The sequence below is a fragment of the Globicephala melas genome, chromosome 11 (assembly GCF_963455315.2).
Source record: "Globicephala melas chromosome 11, mGloMel1.2, whole genome shotgun sequence".
NCBI classification, from domain to species: Eukaryota; Metazoa; Chordata; class Mammalia; order Artiodactyla; family Delphinidae; genus Globicephala; species Globicephala melas.
The window spans coordinates 101,442,397-101,467,934 of NC_083324.2; the positions used below are offsets into that span (position 1 = coordinate 101,442,397).

Below are 25,538 nucleotides of genomic sequence, written 5' to 3' on the forward strand. Positions count from 1 at the left end.
ATGTGAAGTGTTCAGAATAGGCAAATCTTTAGTGACGAAAAAATAAATGACTGCTTGCCCAGGGCCAGGGGGCTGGGGAAGATGGGGCAGGATGATCGCTAAAGGGTACGGGTTTCTCTTGGGGGTGATGAGAATGTTCTAAAATTGATTGTTGGGCTGGCTGCACAGTCTGTGGATGTACTAAAAGCCATGGAGTTGTACACTTTAAATGGATGAATTGTATGGTATGTGAATTATATCTCAATCAAGCTGCTATAAATAAAAACATTAAAATTAAGTTCTAAGAACTAGAAATTTCAAGTAACTGACTAGGTATCCAAGATCATTTTGAATCCAGAGAAGGAAGGCTCCATACCCCCTAGCGTGCCATTCCAAGTGCTGGGAGGTGAGAGCCTGGGCTTTGCAGCCACACAGACCGAATTGGACAACTGGGTTAGAAGGGCCAGTCTGCACAGCTTCTCTGAATCTCAGCTTCATCATCTACGAAATGCGGGTAATAATTCTTAGCTCGTGGGTTGCTCATCCGAGGGGTGGGGTTGTGGTCACTGTGGCATCGTGTACGGGGCCCTGACTCTTTTCATCCCTGCAGACCTGCCATCTCACTTCTGGCAGCAGGGATTGCCCTGTCCATCTCCCCCTCTCTGGGCTCCTTTAGCAGGGGGGCCTCCTCTTCACCCCCTGCTGCCTCTGCTCCGGGCTTGCTGCTTGGTGCTCACTTAGTGCTGGTTGGGGGAGTAAACAGCAGGCGGGAGTGGAGTGTTGGAACGACGTCAGTGCTTCCACCACGCCCCTAAGCATTACTGTACTGGCAGATAGAATACTCTGAGCTGGTTGGCATTGGGAGCTTCATCTGATGACTCGGCATCACACATGTATCTAGGAAATTCTGGCATGATGGTATAGTCCTGACGTTAAAGTACAAAGATAGGCATCAAGTCTAAATTTAATTATAAATTTAAATTAATAGAAAATAAAAAGTTGCTAGTTGGTAATAGATTGAGAAGGATTGTGCCTGGTAAATACTTCATTTTCAAAGGCTCTGTTTTGAAGGAGCACTTGTGTTTTATAAGCTGCCCTGCAAATTTGAAACTGGACTTCCTCAAGTACCCTATCAACTGCTAAGAGAAACTGAAAATTTGGATTTCCATGGAAGTCTTATCGTCATTTTTAACGATAGGGCATTGAAATGTGTCTACTGAGTTTGTGTAGTAAGTGAGCCTAGTACGTGTTTGAACTTGTACGGGGCTATCTTCTTGCCAAAACTGAGAAAACTTATTTAGAAAATTCACCTTATCTCTGTGCCAGTTTCTCTAGAAGCCCAAGCTTTCTCATAACATTCACCTCTCTGTTTCTTATGCAAAAGAACAAAGCTAAAGTTATTGCTATGTGATAAATTATGATGGTAATGTGTCTAAACTGTTTGAAGCCATTATTGACTAGCTCATGTGCTTGTTAATTATCTTGAGATTTTGACATTACCTGGTGCTTTGTGATAACCTTACCTAGATACAGGGGTAGAGATAAACTTATCTCAGAAGTGCCTTTTAATTTTGTCCTTCTTTGTGATCTTTTAAAAGTGGACAGAAGCTTTCATTAAAGACCAGAGAACTTTAAAACAATTTCACTCCTTTAGTTTATGACACCTTTCATCCAATCATATCAAAATATTTATACAGAATTCAGGAATCCTATCCTGCAGATGACACTTGGATGAAATTAGAAGGTGGCACTGTAGTAAGTACAGATGGTCTAGAAACTTACGACTTAGCACTGGATGGCTGTGCAGGTTTCTAAATAAGGGTGATCACCACTTATGCATTTCTTCTTCGTTTTCTTTACTTACACCCTGGGAGCTAAGTTGCTCTCCTCTCTCTCTCCCCGTGAACCCCAAAATAGTTTTATTAATAGGAATATATGATGTTTATGTTCTTGAAAAAATCAAGGTGGTCTGATTCTGGCATTTCCCTTCGTCCAACCCTGTTGAATTTTCTGTTTAAAAACTGGCATTCCGAGAGCTTTTCTCTGGCTAGGTGCCTGGATCGCATGTTACAGCAGCAAATGAGGAATGCCAAGACGTCCCCCAAAGACAAATGTTTGTTATGGCAGTGGAGCTGATGTGACACTCAGAGTGAGAGCTCCTTAACTTGTCTGAATGACAGTTAATGGTCTTTTTCATTTTCTTTTCTTTTGTTATTATTTTAAAGGGGGGAAAAGAATGAAAGAAATGCCCAGAGGCTGAGATTGTGTTTGGTTCACCAAACTGTTAAATGTCAAATGCACTTGACTGATAATGCATCTTTTGTCTCTTTTAGGAGCTAATTTTGTTACTCGAAAAATTAGCCGGTCAGTAGCTAAGATTTACCTTGGACAACTGGAATGCTTCAGCTTGGGGAATCTGGACGCCAAACGAGATTGGGGCCACGCCAAGGACTACGTGGAGGTAGGGACCCTCGCGTTTTGGTCTTTAAGTGCCTGTATCTGCTGGCATCCGGACGCCAGGCCTCGGGGAGAGCTCTCCTGGAGGTGGCGGCAGGTACGCTGGTGCTAATGCAGATGTGTTGAAGCTCACGCTGTGCCCCCTCCCGGCTGGATGGTCAGCGGTGTGTGCAGGCCGTCCCACACCCCCCTGGAAGGGGGAGACCTCTCACGACCCTTCTTTTAATCATTCAAAATGAAGGTGCCGGTCAGTGGTCTGGATGATGGGTAAAAAGTAAATGGTGTTCCTTCCTTTCTAAAGCGTCTTCCTTGTGCCACTCCCTCATCCCTGCCCAAGACGCACGTAACTAACTGTGAGAGCATCTTGTTATAACAGAACTAGTCCTCAGACCTGCAAGAAATACTGCCTGATTTCAATTTGTATAATCTAAGACCTTCAGATTTACATTATTCTACTAATCACTCCCAGAGTGCTGTTCTTACAGAGCGATTGGTTCAGACTCTGGTTATTACCCCGTGCGCTTGGTAGCCTGTGACTCACACCCGTGATTGTGTCCATTAAACAAAGAGCAAAGAGAGAGATGCTAGTAATAACGCTATTGCAGAACAACGGGTGTAGTTAAAGGGAAATTCAGACTTTCAGTCTTGGGATTTATGTGCTATTAAGTTTTGGTTTGGGTTACATATGTTACATATATAAGTAGTATGATTTTTCTTTAAAAAAATTATTACCTCTTACCTTGCCGGCATTAGTATGCTTTTAGATATCCGTGGTGATTCTGTGGCCAGACATGAAGGAGCACGTTGGTGACATTGTGTTTGTCCCGGAGTCTGCTGGTCCTTGTTTAGGTGCTTACAGATTTCCTGTACTCGGGAGACTATTTCTGTCCTCAATGATGCCTCTCTGGGAAACCGGATCTGGTTTCCTAAGCAAACAAGCAGTTCACTTGCTAACCCAGAGGTCAGCTTCAGAGTGTTATTATTTTTGTGTGTAACAATTAAAAATGTTGCATACTTAAACACCTAATTCTGATTTATATTACAGACAAAAACTTCTGATTTAAAATTTTGAACAACGTAACATTTAGATCATTTAAATGTGTTCTTCTAAACTGTAAATACAAGGAAGCATTTTATGATAGTCGCCCTTGGATATATTTTAAGAACATTCGTTAAAAATATGTAAGACCATACTTTCAGAAGTAATAAGAAAGTGGGAGAAAGGAGGTGTTAACAAGAGAAGCTGAAACTTCCTTTTGTCTGACCTATATGGTCTTACCTTCTTAAAAATATGAGGCAAGTTTTGTAAAAATAAGTGCATTATTTTCTCAAGAATAGCATTTTGGCATGTAACCTTTGAGCTTCTGCATTTACTTAGAGCCGCACAGAAGGCTCTGTGCGTATCCTTCGTCATCCAAAGTCTTGTTCTTCAGTTTCGGGAACCAAATAGATGAAATTTCATTCTATTTTATTTTATATTTTTGCACTGGGGTACAAAAGAAGTTTGTTATTGGAACTCAGAAATAGATTTTGATAGTGTGAGAAACAGTATATCAAAATGTTAGTAATACTTATTTTTGGTTATGTTTATTTTTTTCTGTATACTTTGGTATTTTCCATATATTGAAATGAGTATGTATAAACTTTTTCAATCAGGGAAAAAGATACATGACATTTTGAAAACAGGCCAGAAAAATTCAACAAAAAGGCATGAGACTGTTACATAAACACATAAGTAACAAGAACACTTTTCGTGAGCTCAGTGGGTCTGCGGGAAGGACCGCGCTGTCATCTCATCCCCAAATGCCGAGGGTGGCACTGCTCCTGGGTGTCGCGCAACCCTGGCACAAAGGGCCCACATTTGTATTTGTTTAACAGGAAAATATTTCAGAAACACTGTGGCTCAAAGACTTCAGAAAGGTCTTCTCAAATGATGTCATTTTGAAGATTCCTTGCCGAGATGTGTCAGTACAGCAGCCGCAGGAGCCAAGATCTCCGGGAGAGTAAGACGTGAGGGTTAAGAGGTTCTGGCTTTTCAGCAAGTGTCACATTTTCAGATTTCACAAACACACATACAAAGTTAAGTCATTCTCGCTGGCGTTCAACACCTGATTTGTTCCATAATACAGGTGGGTTTTGCGTATTAAGGATTCCCTTGGCTCCGACAGTAACACATGTTGATGCTCTAAAAAGCATTTGCTCACTTACGGGTTCTGAAACAAGTCGACATTTCATGATTTCTAAAAATGTGTCATCATTAAATAAGAATCCATAGTTCGCTATCTCCATTTCAAGAAATATTATCATCCTTTGCATTTCTAAATATATTAAAATGAGGTTACTTTACAGACTTATGACTAAAAGTAGGTGTGGCCAAAATTAAAATCAACAAGGCTAAGAATGAAAAATGAGAAGCATTGTTTGTTTAAAACACATCTGCATCCTGGCGCTATAATCAGCTTTAGAGTAAAGAAGCCTTGGCCAGCACAGATCAAACAAGTCATAATAGCATCTCATTTACATACGCTTTAATTATATAATCCCTCTCATTTATACGTAAACATGTTGTATTCGTATATCTTTAGGTTAAGTGACTAATACGTTCTTATTTATGGATGAATTTTAATGATGAAGAGTAGAGAGCGTTTGCCAGACTGGGTGTAGGTGATCCCAGCTGGGTCAGTGAGCCTAAGTCTTAACAAGGTTTTTTTTTTTTTTTGCGGTACGCGGGCCTCTCACTGTTGTGGCCTCTCCCGTTGCGGAGCACAGGTTCCGGACGCGCAGGCTCAGCGGCCATGGCTCACGGGCCCAGCCTCTCCGCGGCATGTGGGATCTTCCCGGACTGGGGCACGAACCCGTGTCCCCTGCATCGGCAGGCGGACTCCCAACCACTGTGCCACCAGGGAAGCCCTTAACAAGGTTTTATACATCAATTTATCCATCTGTGAAAAGGGCATAATAGCCATCCTGTTAAAAATCAGCATTAATGTGCTATACATCCCTGATGAGAATCTATCTCTTCCTTGTAAACATTTTTCCAACAATTTATACAAACCCATTTCCTGTTGCTGATTCAGATTCACTAACTTCTGTTCTTAGTCTTGTTTCCTAGATCAAAATGATTTAAAAATTATTTGAGTGGGTAAGAGGTATTTCAACTTGAAATGAAGAATATAAAAACTATATTAAATTACATGGCGCTTTAGAATAAACAAGTCATGTGCAGTTACATCTTTTATATTATTTTATTAGAAACATTGTTGAAGATGCAGAATTGTTGCATTAATTTTACAGTGAACAGACATATACCCACCACCCAGGTGCTGTAATTAACATCTGCAGTTATTGTTGTGTTTTGAGAAAAAAATGACTATTTAAAAATTGCTGTAGTGCTAATGGCTCGGGGCTATAAATACACAATTTACACAAACACAGGTTTTCAAAAATATGCATTTCTTATGGGATAAGGTCAGTTGACAATCCAAACTTTTAAAATATCTTCATCTTCTTAAATATTTCTGTGCCCTGACCGCAACCTGTTCTCACGCCTGACTCCCATCATGAACTCGGAGCATCAGCTCGTATTCACGAGAGCACGCGGCGCTGTGTGCCACGTCGGGTGAGCTCAGGCAGCCAGCATTGCAGGAGCCTTGCACCAGCAGTGCAGCACTGCACCAGCAGTGCACCAGCATTGCAGCAGTAGTGCACCAGCAGTACACCAGCAGTGCAGCAGCATTGTAGCAGCAGTGCACTAGCATTGCACCAGCATTGCAGCAGCAGTGCACTGGCAGTGCACCGGCAGTGCACCGGCAGTGCACCAGCAGTGCCTGGAACATTGTTCCTTCAGCACCTCTGTGGACTATCTCCCATGGCCGTGGTTCTAGCTGCTACAAATGACCCTGCCCAAAGCCAAACCCTCCTGACAAGACAGTGCTATACTGCATAAAGGTCAGCAGATTTCTTTACTATAAGACCACCTTCTCAGAACTTAGCATATGTGAGCCTGCACTAGGCCTGCTGGGAGTAGTAGAGGGTTTTCCAAACACATCTTACCTTGCCCCCCTTCTAGTGAAAAGTGGGCATTAACGTCTAGCAGTGCGGAGTTGGGAAATGGTGCCCTGAGCTTAAATAAAATGAACAGTAGCCATTTGGCTAAAGAGGTCCCACTGTGGTTGCACCTTGATAGAATTAGCCAGAAAAGATTGAGAGATAAGTTATTGTTAAGGGCTAGGCCACAAGAGTCCTTAAGTTTTTCCACCTACGGGATGGTCCTTTGCTCTTGGGATACACAGGTAATCAAGAGACGCGAGTCTGAGCTCTTTCCAGGACTCTGCAAAAAGCCATTTAAACATATCATGAGATTCTGCTGCCCACGGGTGACAGGACAGATGCTCCCGAAGAGAAACCTGGCCTAGAGGAAATCCGGGGACTTTCACATTATCAGGGGAGAAGTTTTGAGGTTCATCTGAATTTTAATATATTCCTTTAATTGTTTTCTTTTTGGTCAGGGAGCCCAGATTAGTAATAAAAAGCTACTTTCAGAAATAAAAATAAGAATAATTGCCGGGCTTCCCTGGTGGCGCAGTGATTGAGAGTCTGCCTGCCATGCAGGGGATGCGGGTTTGTGCCCCGGTCCTGGAGGATCCCACGTGCCGCGGAGCGGCTGGGCCCGTGAGCTGTGGCCGCTGGGCCTGCGCGTCCGGAGCCTGTGCTCCGCAACGGGAGAGGCCGCAACGGTGAGAGGCCCGCGTATCGCAAAAAAAAAAAAAAAAAAAAAAAGAATAATTGCCAAATGTTAGGCATGTATTACATGCCAGAAACTTCATATCCATCGTCTTCTATAATGTGCACAAGCCCCCAGACAGGGTGAGTCCGTCCTCCTCTTACAGACGAGGGAGCTGAGGGGACGTGATTGCTCAAAGCCAAGGTGACCACGGAGGTGAAGGCCGCCTGGTCCCCGGCCCGGGCCTGATGCCCGAGCCATACCCCTGACTTAGGCTGAAGTGAGGGCAACAGTGGGATCCGGGTGACTTTCTGTTTCCCGGAGAGACAGAAAATTACCTTCTGTCCTTTTCTCTTTCTGCCACTTGTGGTCCCAGGGCAGGAGGAGTATCTGGCAGTTCAGAGCCACTGAGCTGGCTGTCGGCTCTCCCTGAACCCCTCCCACTGGCTGGATGCATGAGGCCCAGATGCACAGGGTGTGTTTGGGGAAATGAGCTGGGAACCGCCCACCCTCCCTGTTCCTTGGCCGCCAAGTGAGTTGACCTTCAGGACAGCTTTGGTCTCAGCAGGTGACAGAGATCTGGGGGGAGCAGGGGGCCTCTGGCGGGGACGGGAGCCTGGTGACAGAGCTGGGGAGGTGACTGCTGTGTCTCAGGCCCCCTCTCCTCCTCGTGCAGGCTGCTGCTGGCATTTTGCACCTGGTATTAATTCACACAGATCTGGAAGGAAAGGATGCATTTAAACTTCCTGAGATTCTGTGTAAGGGGAAGCTTGCTTGTTGGGACATCTCTTCTTCACACTCAGGAGAGTTGTTTGATTTCCTCTTGGGTTTGCATCTCTAAGAGTCAACGGTACCTGATCCCGTTCTCCAGTCAGACCCCACCCAGCAGACGTGCAGGAAGTCGTAGTTGCCATATTTCCATGGCCAGGTCTTCACGGGTTGGGGATGACACCACGGGAGCAGCCATGCCCCACACCCTATAAACTGCAGGCCCTGTTTACTTCGTTGTGTTAACAAATGAAGCTTCTAGGATGGATATGCCTCAAGTTTTCATCCACAGATAAGTTAGAAACATGGAGGTGGGTGCATTGTGAGATCAGATTTTCCGTGTGTTTTAAAAAGGTAGAATTGAGCATCTGACTTTAAATTAGAAAAGTGGTTCTTGGCAAAGGTGTGTGTGTGTGTCTATGTGGAGAGAGGAAGAAGCGAGTGTAGGGTGGTGGGCTGCCCTCTCAGAAGACACAGCGCCTGATGTGTAGACGCCACTCACCTTTTCAGGGGCAGCAGTTAGCTGCAATGAGCAGCATCCTGGCCCCCCCTCCAGGTCACCCCCCTCCCCGATGCTGTGTCAGCATACCCTGCAGGCCACCAAGCAACCACTCGTACCCAAGAAAGTCACGGGTCAGTTCCTGAACATAACCGTGTAAATGGTGGGACTCATTCACTCTTGTCTCAAGTGCCTGGCAAGGGTCCCTCGGCTGCCGTCCCCTCCTCACTGCCTGGCCCTGTCCTTTCTCTGCCCCTCCGCCCTCCCTCCTGTCCCTGCTGGCGCCCGCTTCCTGTCTGCTTCCTCCCACAATGAAAACTGGCTCTTTAATTGTAGTGACAAGACTCCTCATGTGATATGGATGTAATTGCCTCTCAAAGTATGACGTCACCTACGCTTAGTGATGATTTGCAGGAGAAGGCAATGCTCTGGGCTCTTGTTTGGAATAGATACTGTGCAGGAATGAGGTGTTTGACACCTTGACTAAATAGCTTCAAAACAGGATATTGACTTTGTTCCATGTTCTTGATGCCTTATTGTAAAGAATCTTCAAAAGCCACCATCTCTTGGGACCAAATTTCCAAAGGGTTTTCCCACGTAGCCTTTCGAGTCGTTCTAGAGGCCGTGGTTGTGTTCTGCCTGCGATCTCAATATGCCCGAGTGGATGAACCTGGGGGCTGTTGAGTGAAGATCCCCTCTCATTTTAGCAAAGAAGATCATGGATGGGGCTTCCACGAAGCCCAAATAATTCACAGGTGAGGTTTTACAGAAGCAGAATTATCTGAAGGCAAAACTGAGAAACCATCTGTGAAACAGTCTGCGCTGTTGACGGAAGCCTCATTTGGAAATTATTAGTAAAGATCCTAAAGAAAGAGACGAAATTACTCTGCAGTCCCCCGCTATCTGTGAGCTATGTAAAATATTTGAGATCACTTTTGCTGTATCTTCTCATATTCTAAAGAAAATGGTCGAGCTTAAATCATTGTTCATTACTTCCTGCAGAATCTAAGATCTGAAATCTCGGAGAATAAAATCACTCCTCCACAAACATAGGAAAGGATGTGGTTGGTTATCTTGTGTCTGTCCCTCTCAGCTGCTTGAAGGCACGACTGGATTTTGTTCCTCTTCTAATTGTGCCTCGCAACCTGCCTGGTACAGAACAGATGCCCCATAAATACTTGAAATGAGTGGAATCTCCCTATGTGATCAGCTCTTTATAAAATTTATGAAAACGAATTTATAGAAAATATGAGATGTGTCTTATTCCCCTTACTATTAACATATTGTTTCCTATACTTAGCATAAGACATTTTCCACTCTTGAGCAAATGTGAATATGCTATTACCACATTTAGGTTTTAGTTGTTGGATTTACTTGATTCCAGCGAGATGTGTTCAAGCAGTTTTCTCTCTTGTTGCATGCTGCCGTGAAGGAACGCTGAGCAGTGCTTAGACGTTCTCATTCTGTGGTAAGTTTCCCGATGATCTCTAGATTCTACTATTATTAGACTTTATTCCTATTTTTATTTATTTTTATTCCTGTTTTTCAAAGAAGGATATCTGAGCAGATGGAAAACATAGAAAGAAAGAATGATACATTGGCTCTGACTGACAAGACGAAATTTAGAAATCGCAGAAGTACATTAGTTGACAAGGTCAGGCGCCCTTTGTGTGACTGATAGTGTTGACATCTGCTCCTCCAGAAGCCTCTTCATCTTTGAGCCTCTCGCTGTGTTTCCTCTCAGTTTTCAAGAGTGTCATCTGATGCAGGATTCTTCTTGATAGAGCAAGATTTCCATCACAGATTCTGTTGTTTTGGAAACTTTCTCTCTCCATTCCTTCCCCTCCCCCGACCCCCAGACACACACACACACACACGCACACACACACACACACACACACACTCTCACACACTCATCAGTAGCAGCTCACTTTCTAATGATCCATCTTTGTTTTTAAATACATGTAAAAGTTGACTTAAAGATTCGTAGGCAGAGTTTTTTAACAGTAGCTGTGGAAGATCTCTGTGAAGGAAGGAGGATGGTCCTGCAGGATCTTTATGTTCTCCGAGTGCCACGTCCTTTCCTCCCCATGTTCAGAGCACGGATGCAGGTGTCCAGGTCTGCCCTCAGCTGCTGGCTCACCTGTGCGTGGAGTGCGGCAGCCCCGCTGCCGGGTGAGGGTTGCCTGGGCGGAGCCTGGGAGGCAGGTTGCATTCCTGGCAGGTCCACACAGTCCCCACACTCCCCCCGGGCGTGGCAGTGGCACCTCCGTCCTGCTCACCTGCGCAGGCGCAGAGATCAGAATCCCGGGCTTCATGGTTTCATATGCTTTTTCTTATAGTGCCTCCTTTGGGTCAAGAATTACTTGCTGATTTTCACTGGATCTTAAATTTCAAGTTTGCAAACAAAATACAAAGCGCTTTCACTGGACCTTTTTTTTTTTTTAAAGCTCTGAAGGTTATCCTCTTGTGTTTGTGTAGTGCTTTATCACTTACATCTTTGGATTTGATTCTCCTGACAGATGTCAGCCCACGGTTAGGAGAGCAGGAATTACTATTTGCATTTTTTACAGGAAAAAGGCTGGCTTTGAAGGGAGGTGCCCTGGCCTTCCAACGGCAGGTTCCAGCCAGGCCCCTGACTGTGACCCGCACTGCGTTTCAGGGCGGCTTCTTGGTACATTTAGTCCTTCTTGTGAGATGTGACAGCTATTGTTTTCACTGGCCTCCAGCGTTGACCCTCACCAGGAATTAGGGATAAACCAGCATTTGTGCCGCTGGCTTTAGGGCCTCCCCTGCCCTGTGAGATGGAGCCCAGTTCCGAGGAACTGGGTTAGGAAGAAGCTGCAATATCTGAGGACCCCGAGTTAAAAGGCTATAGCTCCACGTTCTGAGCGGAGACTTCCGCTGCAGTGAGTATTAGTTTAGTAGTTGTACAATCATGTAATTTGGAGAAGGTATCAACTCTGTACAGGAAATACAGGTTTAACAGAAATCATTTCATTTGATCCTTATCTTCAAAAAACCTGAAGTGAGAAGTTGGAAGAAAGGACCTAGGTGGCTTGAATTCCACCGCCTGCTGTCAGCGGCGGCTGAAAGCCTCATTGTCGTGAACTGTCTGCCTGAGGCTCTGGGAAACCAAAGCATCAGCGAACGGCTGAGCCAAGTGAGTCACCTGCTGAAATGAGCCCTAACGAGGTCCCGGTGTGGGACCTCAGGAGGCTCGTGGGCTCAAAGAGGCTGCGGAGGCTTAGGTGACATTCCTGTCGGGTCCTTCCTGGCTTGCAGGGCTCTGGCCCTCCCCTCCTTCCCTCCCTCCTCCTCTGGGCCCCGCCCTTCCCCTTCTCTCAGGTGGCGGGGATCTAAACCCCCGCCGAGAGCGTCTCTGATGGGTCACCAGCATCTGGAGTGGGAAGCCCTGGCTCTGCGCCCCAAGGCCTCTTGCAGCAGCGGGAGCCTCCAGGGTCCCGGCTGGCACTTGACCGCGCTGGGCACGCGTGAACCGCCTTCTCCCGCCAAGAGGTGGCTGCCGGCCTCCCCTCCTTCCTGCAGTAGCTAAAGCCTCCTGATCTGATCGGGAAGGGCTGCCATTCAAGGAAACCATGATAATCACGTGAGCTCGCATTCAGCAGGTGAAAGGACGGTGTCTGCAGCTCATTTCCCATCTCCATAGTGGGTTGGAGGAGCGGCCAGCCTGTGTGGGAATAACTGGGAAACCAGAATCTCCTGGACGGCCCTTTATTTTTAACCTGCTCTTTGTGTCAGTTGTTGTTTTAAAGAAAAGACCTTTCTCTGAATCTGAAATGCTGTTCATTCAAATATATGTTTAGCCTTTATTTCCAAGTTTAAGACCTTACTGAGTACTGAATGTATAAACTACTTGACACTTTTTACAAGCTGACTTTCACAGCAGTCTCGTGAGATAGACGCTATTATCCTTCTTCCTCCAAAATAAGCCTTGGAGAGAGAATAGCTCAGTTTGTCTCTGACCAGCACCCGAGGGCTGAGAGCCTGCCTTGTGCCGGCTTGGACGGGCTCCCATGTCGGCTCTGCTGCCGGCCGGCCGCCTCTGAAGCACAGAGACCATCGTCCTTCTCCTTACGGCCAGCAGCAGCATCTCCACTGCGGAGCCAAGGCTGGTGACTGGAGTGCGGCACTCGAGGTCCTGTCCCACCTGAGGCTGCCGCGCCTGCGCCCGTCGGGTCAGGGGCTGAACCTCACCTGGCCCCTGCAGGGGCCTTCACCGGGCTGGCTGGGCCGCCTTCACACGCACGCACACGCACGCATCCTCCACGTCTGGCCTCCACGCTCACCCTTGCTTGCAACGCACGGAGCCTTCAGAGCACCTGAAGCAGGGGCACCGAAACGGGATGGACTCAGACCAGAGCAGCCTCGTTGGTCCATCTAGTTTAGAAGCAACTGATGCAGCCCCTTCCTCTGGCAGGTGAAGCCCTTCATTCCTCAGAGACGTTCACTGACTTGAAACAGTTCAGTCTCAACACGGCTGCAGGCCCCCGTGGTCTTTCCGCTGTGGCTTCCAGCGGATCAAGTAGCCAGCGAGAGTGCTGCGTGACGCCTTAGCCATTCACGCGGAGACGGTCCCCCGGGTGCTTCCCTGTCACTTAGGAGCCACACTCAGCCGCAAGTGACGGGGGCCTGCGGGGGCTCCTCTCTCCTCACGGCCTGGAGTCCACGCTGCGACCCTTGCGTCTCCCGTGACCCACGGCGGCAGCAGCAGTGGCCACCCCCGTGGCCTGTGCCCTGGCTGGGAAGAAGAGAAGGCCGCGGACTTACGGTGAGCCCTGGCCTGTGGCCGTTCTGCTCTGCAAGGGAAGGGGCTCGTAGGGCCAGGTTTTCACTCGCAAAGACACTCTCTCTGGTCAAAGGTGGGAGGGGACGCTGCAGGGGGTACCTGCCCGCCCCACGTGGTGTCGCAGGGGGCCTGGCTCTGCACTGGCCCCGGGCACGAGGCTCTTGGCCCGCCCGGCCCCTGACCCGCGTCCGGCGCGGTCTCACCCTCTCCCAGGACCTGTGTCCGGTGCCGCCCCACGTGGGCTTCGTGTGGTCGTGACAGTGGTGTAAAGTAGACAGCGAGCAGTCGGGGTGCAGAGCGTGTGTGGCCTCTTCAGCCTTGGCTTAACAGGCTCCTGGTTTTGTTTGATGGCAGCTCGTGGGTGCTCAGTCCAACACAGATCGCGTGCGATTGGCTTCTCACCCTGTAGCACTGCCTGTGAAGAGCTGCTGGCAGCTCGCGGCCGTCAGGCGACCGTGCGGATCTCGGCCTGCACCTCCTGTGTCGTTTGCCCTCTCTCGTGCTCCCTGCCACCCCGTGTTGGTGTCGATGGGACACCATGCGGAGCCGTGCTTGTACTCACGTGAATCTCCTGTGAGCTCTCCGTCTTGCCGTACCTGCACTTCTGTGTTCGCCCGTCCCTGCTTTTCCGGATTTTATAAAGAAATGGGGCGTTCCTCAGCGGAACCAGCTGGCTGGGGCTCCTGTCCCTGAGCAGCCGCGTGCGCGCTGTAGCCAGCCGGCCCTGCAGTCTCTGAGCGCTGCTGCTACACTGGTGGCCTCGGAACTCAGCTGGGGTGATGGGAAAGTTGCACTAGAGGCTGCTTTCAAGTCTAAAGTTTGCAAGGTGACAAAAGGCATGTTATTGTCATTTTTGACATAGTAGTAGTAGTTTTCTCTGTAACTGAAATATAGTCTTTTAAAAAGAATTACACCATTGTGTTCTTTGAGGAGGAAAACTTGCTTCTACAATTTCTTGTAGATAGTGGGCTACCAAGTTTGCCTGCCAGCCACCTGAGGTGACTGTGGATGGAATCGACATGTTTGCAGCAATACAAGTTTTCTTAAATTAGGGTCAGCTAACAATAGTTTTTTTTTCCATTGAGATCTGGTTGGTGTGTAACATTGCATTAGTTTCAGATGTACAGCATAAAGATTTGATACTTGTATATCTTGCAAAATGATCACCACGATAAGTCTAGGTAACACCTGTCACCTTGTATAGTTACAATTTTTTTTCTTATGATGAGAACTTTTAAGCTCTACTCTTAGCAGCTTTCAAGTATGCAACACAGTGCTGTTAACTGTAGTCACCCTGCGGTGCGTCACATCCCCGGAACTGGACGGTTGTGCCTTTTGACCCCCTTCTCCCCCTTCGCTCGCCTTTTACTACGACTCCTCCCCCACACCGGCAGCCACCAACCTGTGCTCTGTTTTGATGAGCTCCGTTTTCTGCTTGCTGTATTTCTTAGGTTTCATAGGAGTGAGGTCAGACAGTATTTGTCTTTCTTTGTCTGATTTATTCACTTAGGATAATGCCCTTCAAGTCCATCCACGTTGCTGCAAATGGAAAGATTTCCTTCCTTTTGTGGCTGAAAAATATTCCGTTTTTTGTTCATATCTACATATGAGCTATAGGATATATACTAACCAGTTTTCAAAAAGGATCATGTAGCAACAATAATCAAATTAACAATAAATAATAACAGTAAGTTTTATAACTGAAGGAGTCTCTACTCAGTTCCTATTTTGTGTGACAGGAGAGAAGGTAAATCTGCTTATTAAAGGTGATTTCTTTCAGTGCAGGCAGAGATCACCTGGCATCGAATATATTTCCACAGGTGAATGTGCACATGGAGGTGAAATTCTGTATTTTTTTTGTAACGTTCCTATATTTCGAAAATGTTCTGACCAAATGCACTTACTTTTCATTTTCTGAAATGCTACTTTTTAGCATAACATCATTGTTTCTAGAAACAAATCAAAAGGTGTTGTTCATCCCTCGCTCTGCCCCGTCCCACCCCCGCCAGCATCACAGTGTGCAGCTCAGATACACAAGCTGTGGAGAGAGGAACACCCTCAGCGCATCTCTTTCTCTTTCTTTGTGGGTATCATGTTTATTAAGGGGTGGGCACTACTTTTCACAAATTTTACTACATAAGATGAATTTAAAGTGCTTAACATAATGCCTAGCACGTAGAAAGGACTCAATTTTCGTTGCTTCTTTTTAGTGATTAGGAGTGATAAACCCTGGAAGAATAGGACTGTGAAATCTCTGATCCTTCCCCTCAGTTTAAACCATGTAGCCTCAGACTTAGCACTTTTTAGGAAGGGTTTGGAGACATTCAAGGAAACTCCGCCCAGGGAGTTCGTTGTTTGTGGTGTTTGCCCCAGGCCTCGCTGAGCCTGAATGCGCCGCCTGAAGGGGCACACAGGTGCTCATTTTTAATTTCAAGAAGAGGAGAAAAGTTAAAAATTGAGGCCGATAAAAGTTAATGAGGAACATTTAAATCTTTTAATGGGTCACTTTATGTCACGAGTCAGAGTGGTTACTGCTGTTACTGTACATGTGCGGCATCGTCCTTTGTCTGCGGTAACTCTGTTCCCTGGAAAATGAGCCAGTGCGACGGGGAAGGCGCGTCCCTCTCCTGACGACGGCTTGTTCTTTTGACGAGCTCCACGGTTTTTTTTTAAATGGTGGAAAGAACAGGCACAAGGAAATGAAAATATAAAGGTTTGGGGTTTTTTTTTTTTGCCATTTTCCCTTATTTGACAGATGACTAAATAAAACAGTTAGCAGCAGGAGAGAGCATTTCTGTCTCTTTGTGCTTAAAATTTTATTTGGGGATGGGAAGCATGCCCCGAACCCAGAGGGTACACTTAACATGCCAGTTTTCATTTGAGAAGAATTACTTTTCCACGGTCGGTGTTCAGGGATGCAGCCTCACTCCACATACAGTGTTAATGGTCCAAAGACAGGGCAGCTGAACTTTCTGATGGGCTTTCCTTGGGAGACATTAGCATGTCCCTGGAGACGGCTTCCCAGCTCTGGTTAGTCAAATCTGTATGTAGGGAAAGCTTATGACTTTTAGAAACGTTACTCTTGGACGGCCCGTCTATTACCCAGATCAAATATGTGATGTGCACTGCTGTCTTCTCTGTGTTAGACATGAACTAGACCTTCACTGTACCCACCTGCAGAGCCCAGGCTCAGGGAACACGTCGTGCACTGGACCACATTGAAGGAGGTGCTTCTGTCACTGGGATGAATAAATAAGGCAGAGCATCTTCACACAGGGATCAGTCACCACGACAGTCATAAATGTGGAACAATTCTAGGTACTGGTTCATGTAGTGAGCTTTTTTTTTTTTTTTTTGCGGTACGCGGGCCTCTCACTGCTGTGGCCTGTCCCATTGCGGAGCACAGGCTCCGGGCACGCAGGCTCAGCGGCCATGGCTCACGGGCCCAGCCGCTCCGCAGCATGTGGGATCCTCCCGGACCGGGGCACGAACCCGCATCCCCTGCATAGGCAGGCGGACTCTCAACCACTGCGCCACCAGGGAAGCCCCTGTAGTGAGCTTTTTTGTGCTAAAATTAATCAGTTGCCCTTTCTTCAGAGTTATCAGTGATTTTTCTTAAAAACACAGTACCAATTTTTCCATAGCAATTTTTTTAAAGCTAAAACTCAATTATTCTGAGAAATATTCTATCATATTTCGTAGAGGGCAGTAACCTCATGAGCTGTTTTAGTAAAATAAAATAGGTGCGTGTGGAACTTATCTCTAAATGGAGCGTGAAATCTTGTGGGTCTCTCCCTGGCGTTTTCTCGGCCTGTGTGGCCTGACTCAGAAGGGTCGTGTGCTGTCAAGAGCAGCCCCGCCGCCCGGGCTTGCGTCCTCAGCCTTGTGCTGCTACCTCGAACTGTGGAGCCTGAAACACTCACTCTATCACTCCAAGTCTTGCCTTTCTCATCCTCACAGTGAGGGGCTAGAGCCGTATGCACTGTAAGGTTCAGAATCTGAGAATAAGCACTTTTTCCATAAAAGTCTAATTACCATCTAGTATAAAATTCATATTGTTTTTAATGGTGCAGAGTATGCTTTGGTGTTTTGACATTGTGAAATCCCTAAATGAAACAAATAATTTATACAGCCCAATGTCATCTTTTTTTTTTTTTTTCAATTTTCCTGAGTTAGTCTAGACTAATTTAAGCTAACATTTATTTCTGTTTCCATATCAGGGTAAGAGATGATATAGAGTGTGACGCTCCAATAGAAATAATTGGATAATAATAATAATTCAAGCCACACGTGCAAGCCATTTAATCTTATATAATTTAAAATTTTCTAGCAGCCACATTTGAGAAAGTAAAAAGAAACAGGTGAAATTAATTTTAATAGTTTATCTAACCCATTATATCCAATATACTATTTAAGTGTGTTAAAACTACACAATGTTATCAAGACATTTTACACTCTTTATCTTCTTTTGTACTCAGTCTTCACAACCCGGTATATACCTCACACTTTACAGATTGGCCACATTCAGATCACACCTCGAGCTAACCTGCCGTGGCGAGTGCTGCACCGGGACTCTAGATTTGTGGGTTTCGAGTCTGCCTTCTCACGCAGAGCTGCATAGTTTAAAACCAGCTCTTACGTGTGTGGAATCCTGAAGAAGGGCATCCATGAGAAAAGAAAACCTGGATGCTCGTAGAAGGCCGTCGTTTGGGATGAGCAGTTTGTACTTTTTCTCTGTAGTAATCGTGTGACTTGACAGTCGGTGGCCTGTCCTTGTCCCACTGAGGAGCAGATGGGGCCACGGCCAGGCTGTCCCTGCTGCAAGAGGGGGCAGGCACAGGATTCTCTTTCCAGTCTTTTCCCAGCACCGGCAAGGCCACAAGTGCATGACTTCAACCTTCTTGGGGGCAGCAGCCACGCAAGAATGGCCGTGACACCAAGGGAGCCGGTAACAAGGAAGGCAGCTCAAGCCTTAGAGCAGATCCTTTCGCAATCCAGAGAATCCCGGAGTTTTTTACCTGAAGGACCTTAGAAAGGATGTAGTTGTTGACACAGGATTAACTGTAAGAAAGGAGCATATATCTTTGGGTCTTTGATTTAGGCCAGACAGATTCACTGTGACTCTGTTCTTTCAGACAGGTAATTCAGAGGGAGGAGGAATCCCAGTTGTCAGGTGGAATTCTGGGCTAACTTACTTTACTTTACAAGTGCTTTAACTTCACAGTAAGGATCCATTTAACGTTGGAGAACGTTTTAGCTGCACCTTTCTGTATGGTTTTGAGGACTGCCAAACTTTGCTAGTTACAAGCTCCAAACGTCTGTTTAAAAGGAACGTCGTAAGCTCATGGTGTGCTCTCTGTGTTCTTAGGGGCAGCAGTACACGTAAATCAAACACTTGTAGCTTTACTGGTGTGACTAACAGCCTAGGTTTTCAGTGAGTCCATGTCATTCTTTCCATTTACACAGCATCTCTTTCGGTAAGGATCTCAAACCTTTTTTTGGAAGAAGTTGGTATAGTTTTCCTAATTACAGAGATGTGGATGTTTTAACTCCCCTGGGGCGAAAATGGCTTGCCTTTAGGGTCAGCCAGGAGTCTGGGGGCAAATCTGGGATTTTACCCCAAGACTCCTGATTCTGGGATTTCCGCTCTCGATTTTAGTTATTTAAAAATATGAAGAGGCAGGATACTGCAGCTCATTCCAGTGCACGCCCAACCACGTGTGAGCAAATAGCCACCGCAAAGCCCACCTTCTCCGTGGCCCCTCCTGCAGCCTCAGAACCGAGGGGCAGACACCTCATGCTTTGCCAGGTGCTTATGGGAGCGTCAGAGTGGTGACCCGAAGCAGCGGGTCAGGAAGCAGGAGACGCGGCTGAACAGAAGGGTCCCCTTCCAGGACCCTTGCTGCTTTCTGGGTAGTCGTGTCAGCTGGGTGGTGATATCAGAATGACACAGTCTTTATTGAAGTTGATGTCATAACTCAAATTACATGTATCTCACAGAAAAGTTTTCATTCCAATAAATATTTTTTACCAAAAGAAAATCAGAACAAAACTGGTCAACTCATCAACTACTTGGCGAAGAGAGACCTTAGATGGAACTTGTAAGTGAAAAATATAAGAAAAGGAATGTGTAAAAAACGGTATTGTCCTCTTATTGATGGGTGGTGTCTCTAATATACAGGCATACAACGTATTATTTATAACTCCATGTTGATTTAAAATTTTGTTTGTGTTTTTGTAAGTGTACACCCCCCCCCCAAGGCCACGCTGGCTCACGGGGGAGGGTGGCTTTCACGTTCGTCCTGTGACTGCCCTGCTTTGTACACGGGAGCAAGTCGTGGACATTTGCTCTGTGAGATGACTGGCCTGTTCATCTGGGAAAATAAAGACTCCACGTCCTGTAAGAAAAGTGTTCTTCTGGTTTAGTTAAAAGCCCCCTTTAAGGTAGACCATTCCTAGGAGAGTTTGTTTTACTTCCCTTATTTCACCACTATATGGCCCAAAGTATGTATTCAGTCTTTGATTTCTTTCTTTTTAAGTTTAGTTTATTGAAGTATAGTTGATTTACAATGTTGTGTTAATTTCTGCTGTACAGCAAAGTGACTCAGTTATACATATATATATTCCTTTTCATATTCTTTTCTGTTATGGTTTATCACAGGATATCGAATATAGTTCCCTGTGCTATACAGTAGGACCTTGTTGTTTATCCACAGTTTTTGGTTTCTTAAAACTTTTAAAAGTTTTTAGAAAGTTCTGTCTATTCATAGGTCACAATATATCGCTTTTGCCAGATTTGTTTCTTTGTTAAATTCTCCTAAAATTCAGCTTTGGAAAACTGGTATGTGGGACCGTGTGGCCCTTGGCTTGCCATCTCCCCACACCCCCCAGTCATATGGAGCTTTAGGTCGTCTGGGTGCTTGGAGGGGGGGGGCAGTTAAAGTTAATGCAGTTGCGTGCAGCATCTTCCGCAGAAGCCCATGGTCAAACCCGAGAGAAACCACGTGCACACCAGGAGATGCTGCTGGGTGGGGCGTGGCCCAGACCCGCGGATGGAGCAACCCAGCCTCATCTTCCTGCTCATAAGTGACGGGGGCAGGGAGGGCTCCTGACAGCTTTTCTGTGCGTCCAAGCCCCCATGTCTGGTTCAGGCCGAGGGTCGCTGCGCCCCGCCCTGCCTGCTCCCCCAGGTGTGGCCGCAGTGAGTATGCGTGAGCCCCACCTCAGGTGCTTGCTGGTCCCCGCCCGCGTGGGGCTGGGCACACGGGTGACGAGTGACAGGGGCCTTGTGGCCACACTTCAGGGAGCCTTGGACCCCCGGAGGCCACGGGCCTGCTGAGATTAGGAGGCGGCTGCCGGAGGGCCGAGTCCCCTGCTCCCCAGCACTGGTGGGGGGGGGGTAGGGGGCAGGAACCCTGGGACGTGCACACCCAGGATGTGTATACCCGGGTCATGTACACCCAGGACGTCTACACCCGAGTCGTGTACACCTGGGATGTGTATACCCAGGACGTCTACACCCGGGACGTGTATACCCAGGTCGTGTACACCCAGGTTGTGCACAGCTGGGACGTGTATACCTGGGACATGTACACCCAGGATGTGTATACCCATGTCGTGTACAGCCAGGACATGTACACTGGCTCATGCCCACCTGGGACATGTGCACCTGGGACGTGTGTACCCGGGCCATGTACACCCAGGACATGTACACCTGGGATGTGCTCACGCGGGTGGTGTACACCCGGGACGTGTATACCTGGGGTGTGTACAGCCAGGACGTGTGCACCCGGGTTGTGTACACCCGGGACGCGCATCCCCGGCGGCTGCAGCTTGTGGGCCTGGAGGATGTGCAGCATTGCTCAGCTGGACTCCACAATCCCCAGCTTCCCCAGAATCTCCGAGAAACTAGAATATCATAGAGATGTGAAGGCTTAGATTCCCAGAGCAGTGAACAGGTGTATTCAGATAACTTTGACTTTAGATTTCTTTTTTAAAGTCGTAAAAATTAGAACAGGCTTCAATGACAAAACAAAGGCATCTCTGGCTGTTTAACTGACAGCAGTTTGGGTTCTGGTTTGGCCTAAATCGTACCTAGGACTCTGAGGGATTCGCGGACTTCCAGCGCCCGGGCACCCAGAGGACCCTCCTCCCACGCGTGCTGCTCGCCGCACAGCGCTGTCCATCAGCTTCACCCCGAGTCCAGCCCCAGCGCTGTGGCTGTGCGCACCCATTGTTGCAGTGTCAGTCACCAGGGGTTCCGAGTGAAGAGCGCTGTGTCTCCGGGAGCAGCATCTCCAGGCGTGCAGGGGGGACAAGGCGATGCGTGCTTTCCATGCCCGGTGAGGGTGGCGGAGGCGCATGCGCAGACGCAGGGTTCCCGCTCCTGCCCTCGGGCGCCCAGACACCCCGGCGGGCCCTTCCCACCACTCACACCCAGAGCCGTGTGCTGGTGCTGTGGGCAGGTGCGCAGGTGAGCTCCTGTCCTCCTGCGTCCCGTGTCCGGCAGCGCCGCACCTGCGTCTTCAGCACCGGGGGGCCCAGGTAAGACGTGGGGAGAGCTGGACTGCAGCCCTGCAGAATAAGCGTCTCATCCCCGTTTGGCCGATGAAGCAACGGTGCGCAGTTTGGCCAAGCAACTTGCCCGGGGAGCGTGGAGACGCCGCCCCGGACGCTGAGGGCGGGGCACGTGCGGGCCTGCTAACCTCTCGTGCCTTGTCCCCTTTCCTCTGCTTCCAACCCGGTTTCCTACCGTCGTCCCCCTCGGGGAGCGTAGATTTGCCTCTGATGGGTTTCTGACACTTTCCTTTGTTAGCTGCCCATTCCGTGTGACATGGGCCAGGACAAGCTCCGGGGCTGTCACCCTCCAGGGAGGGAGCAGAGCCCCCAGCAGTCAGAGGCTCCACCCGGGGCCGTGGCTGGCATCTGCACACCCTTATTTGGCAGTTGGGTCACCGTCCTGGTGTGTGGGCCATGCCCACAGCAGAGTGTCGAGGCCTTAGCCAGGAGAGGCCTTCCCAGGACAGATACAAATTTATTCGTTAAAATTGCTGACTCCTTTGTCTTTGTTTCATCAGATGACTACGGCTTCTTTGACTTACTCTGTCTGCCTGAAAAAAATCAGCGTGGGAAATCTGCCCTTCCTCCATCAGCCAAAAGCTGACCAGGGGTGTCATCCCGGGGCTTCTCCCGCAGGTGGGAGCGAGGGAGGGCCAGGCCGGCTGGCTCCCCAGCCAAGGCAGCCTGCGGGGAGTCCCCCTCTTCCCAGAGATAAGGCCTGGGCTCCCTGCGCTGCCGCCAGCAGCCAACTGTTTCAGGAGCCCTTTTCTCTCATCCAAGATTGTTTCGTTTTGTACAACTTCATGTTATTTGAATCTTAGATTTTTTGAAAATGGCTTTCTCAGAGGCTGTTCTCTTCTGCACCGTTTGTCCTGCGGCCCTCGGAAGTCTGGAGGTCCTGTCCTCATGTCACGTGTTCTACACTCAACAGCGCTTTTCTGTTCTGAGCTTGCCCTCCTCCCCAAAGCTGAAATAAATCAAAGTTGGTGGAGACTCAGTCGCAATAAATCAAGGCCTGTCCAGAACTGGAGCCTGCCCAGTCAAAATGTCATAGCTTGGCTTTCACTGAGGATTAATTAAAGGCCTGATATAAAGCCCAGATGTGCTTCAGGAGAGCAGTGAGCTGCCTGGTGGCTGCGTCTCCCCAGGTTTCTGCCCACCCAAGAACACGCTGGAGGAGGACGGGAAAGGCATCCGAGGTTGGGAGGGCACGGAAGGGGGAGGTGCCCATCAGCACATCTGAGTGGACTTTATCTGGTTTGGAGGAAACAGAACAAGCTTTCCAACAAGGAGCACATTCTCTCCGTGTCAGGCTCTGTGTGTACAGGCTTTAAATGGAAGGGAAATGCAATAGCTCAGAAGCTGTATTTTAATTGAGGAAGACAAAAGAAAATGGAACGAGTAAAGGTGCTTTCAATGTTAAAAAAAAAAAATTGTAGTGACATCAGTGCCTGGTTCGCACTGCCCTTGTAAATGTTTTAGACCAAAGAAACTGTGGGATAAGCACGTCCGAGATGTTTGTGCTCACAGAGAGCTGGACTCGCCGGAAGGGGCTTTTGGGTTAGAAGTTGCTCCCAGCCCTCCCTTCGTTCCTGCACAACTCCATGGAACCGTACAGAAAAGGGTGCTAGATTAAATCCCCACTGAGCAAATCTGCATGAGAGGGAACGTGTGGCATGAACCAGTTCTCCATGTGTACAAACAAAATAGTGCATTGGAAACAGAAAACAAGGAGTAGCTTGTAAGGTAAAACCATGCATCGTGGCCATGTTTTTGTATGACTTTAAACTTAATATTAACCACTGTAGAAATTTGATTCTGAAGTTGGAAAAAAAGACACCATCAAAGACTAATAATAATTAACGTTCTTTCCTGTGGTAATGTGTTCGCTTTCCTTACTGAATATCTGAAAATTAGCTATTTAGAACTTCATAAACGAAACAGTGACCCTCCCGATGGCCGTACAGTCTCTAATAAATACTTTCACAGGAAGAAATGAGGCCCTTTGTGATGAGGAGACCTTGCTGGTTTTATAGCATATCTTTATGTTAACATTAAGTTTTTATCAATGGAAAGTTCAGCTTTTCCCAGAATGCTGGATTTTCTCACATTACCCTATTGATGTTTACTTTCTGGACTGAACATCTTGTTTCCTATGAACTTAAATAATGAAATGGCATATATGTTAAACAAATTCCAGAGAAACGTTGTGATTTCAACTGAAATGATCTGCATGTTTTTATATCTGTTATTTGACCCAGGTATTTAAATATACAACCATATCCAATTGTAAAGATATTTTTTAATCTAATGAATTTTTAATAGACACATTATAAGTGGTCATATATGGCTTCTTAGTATTTTTATTCTATAATCTGATTATTGTGGCTGAAGTAGCCATTTAAATAGACTTTTTTTAAACATACCTGTGCAATTTCTCAGAAATAACAATTTCAACTATTTTCCCGATGATCAAGCCCTGAATTTCTGTTGAGGTTATTGGGGGCTGGTAGGTCATTTGGGGTTATCATGTCTCTAGCTGCATGATACTTGGTTTCCTAAGGCTTTCCTCAAGGACCCTTGGCTTATTTTAGTCAGTTATCTGGGAAAAAATAGTTTACTGCAAACTGACATTTCCATTGGTCCAGATAATTGACATTTTCGGAAGGACTGCCATTTCGTGCTTTCTTGCTTATTAGTCCGTGAGGAACTTTCATGTTTACCATTGCTTCTGGTCCTGCATGTAAATTTCACTAGCTCTGCGCAAGGTTGAAAGGCCCCAGTCAGTGCCTGTAGAGTGAAAACTGGGTTTTAAGAGTCAGGAAATTTGGAGAAATAAACCTTCCCTTTTGGCCATCTTAAATACTCTCACATCCTCAACACTCAGCATGCAGACTAATCGTAGCTTCTGGAACTCTGAGTCACTTGGCAATTGTATACGACACAGCGCGGGACATCGTAAAGGAGCCTCCCTCCAGATCTTCCAGTCCATAGGCTGTTCTTTTATGTTTCAATTTGGAGTATTTTCACCTTTGTATAAAGCTGTATGTACCCTTTTACCTTTGGGCGGTAGTCTTCCTGCCCACAGTAGGCCTTCTCCTGTCTAAGCCTCTGTGGCAGTGATTTGTTACTTATTTGTTTGTGTGTCTGTCCATCTAGGCAGATTCGAATTCCTTGAGGGTGAGAATGGTGTGCTTCCTTTGGTTTCTGCAGTGTCTAAGTGACAAGCACGTGGTATGTGGTGATGATGGAATAGAAGGGGGCGGGCATATGTCTTTTCAGGGACACTTAATATGTGGTTGCCACACATACCAGAGGCCACAGCACGTTTCTTGACAGCCCTTCAAAAACTACTATCTGAAAATGCCCCCCCCCGAGGGAAGAGCACAGATTCTCCCGGTACACAAAGTGTTTGGGGAAGATGCCCCCCCCGAGGGAAGAGCACAGGTTCTCCCGGTACACAAAGTGTTTGGGGACGATGCCCCCCCCGAGGGAAGAGCACAGACTCTCCCGGTACACAGAGTGTTTGTTGAAGATGCCCCCCCCTGAGGGAAGAACACAGGTTCTCCCGGTACACAGAGTGTTTGGGGAAGATGCAGCAACGCTTTCTGTTTGGATGACGTAGTTTTTGGAAACAGTAATCTATGATCTTCAACTGATCTGAAAGAGTTACTGCAATTCCCCAAATCAGGTAGCCTGGCTCCTAGAATAATCTCATTCATTATGTATTTTTCCTTCTGTAT

General features: G+C 47.2%; 1 protein-coding gene across 3 annotated transcripts in view; it reads left to right on the forward strand.

The window, feature by feature from the left end:
• Positions 1-25,538, forward strand: part of GMDS (GDP-mannose 4,6-dehydratase) — a 477,644-nt gene that overhangs the window by 223,364 nt on the left and 228,742 nt on the right. For all 3 annotated transcript variants that reach the window (XM_060308303.1, XM_060308305.1, XM_060308304.1), the window contains one exon: positions 2,313-2,440. In XM_060308303.1, the coding sequence (XP_060164286.1) occupies positions 2,313-2,440 (128 nt within the window). The remainder of the gene's footprint in view (positions 1-2,312; positions 2,441-25,538) is intronic.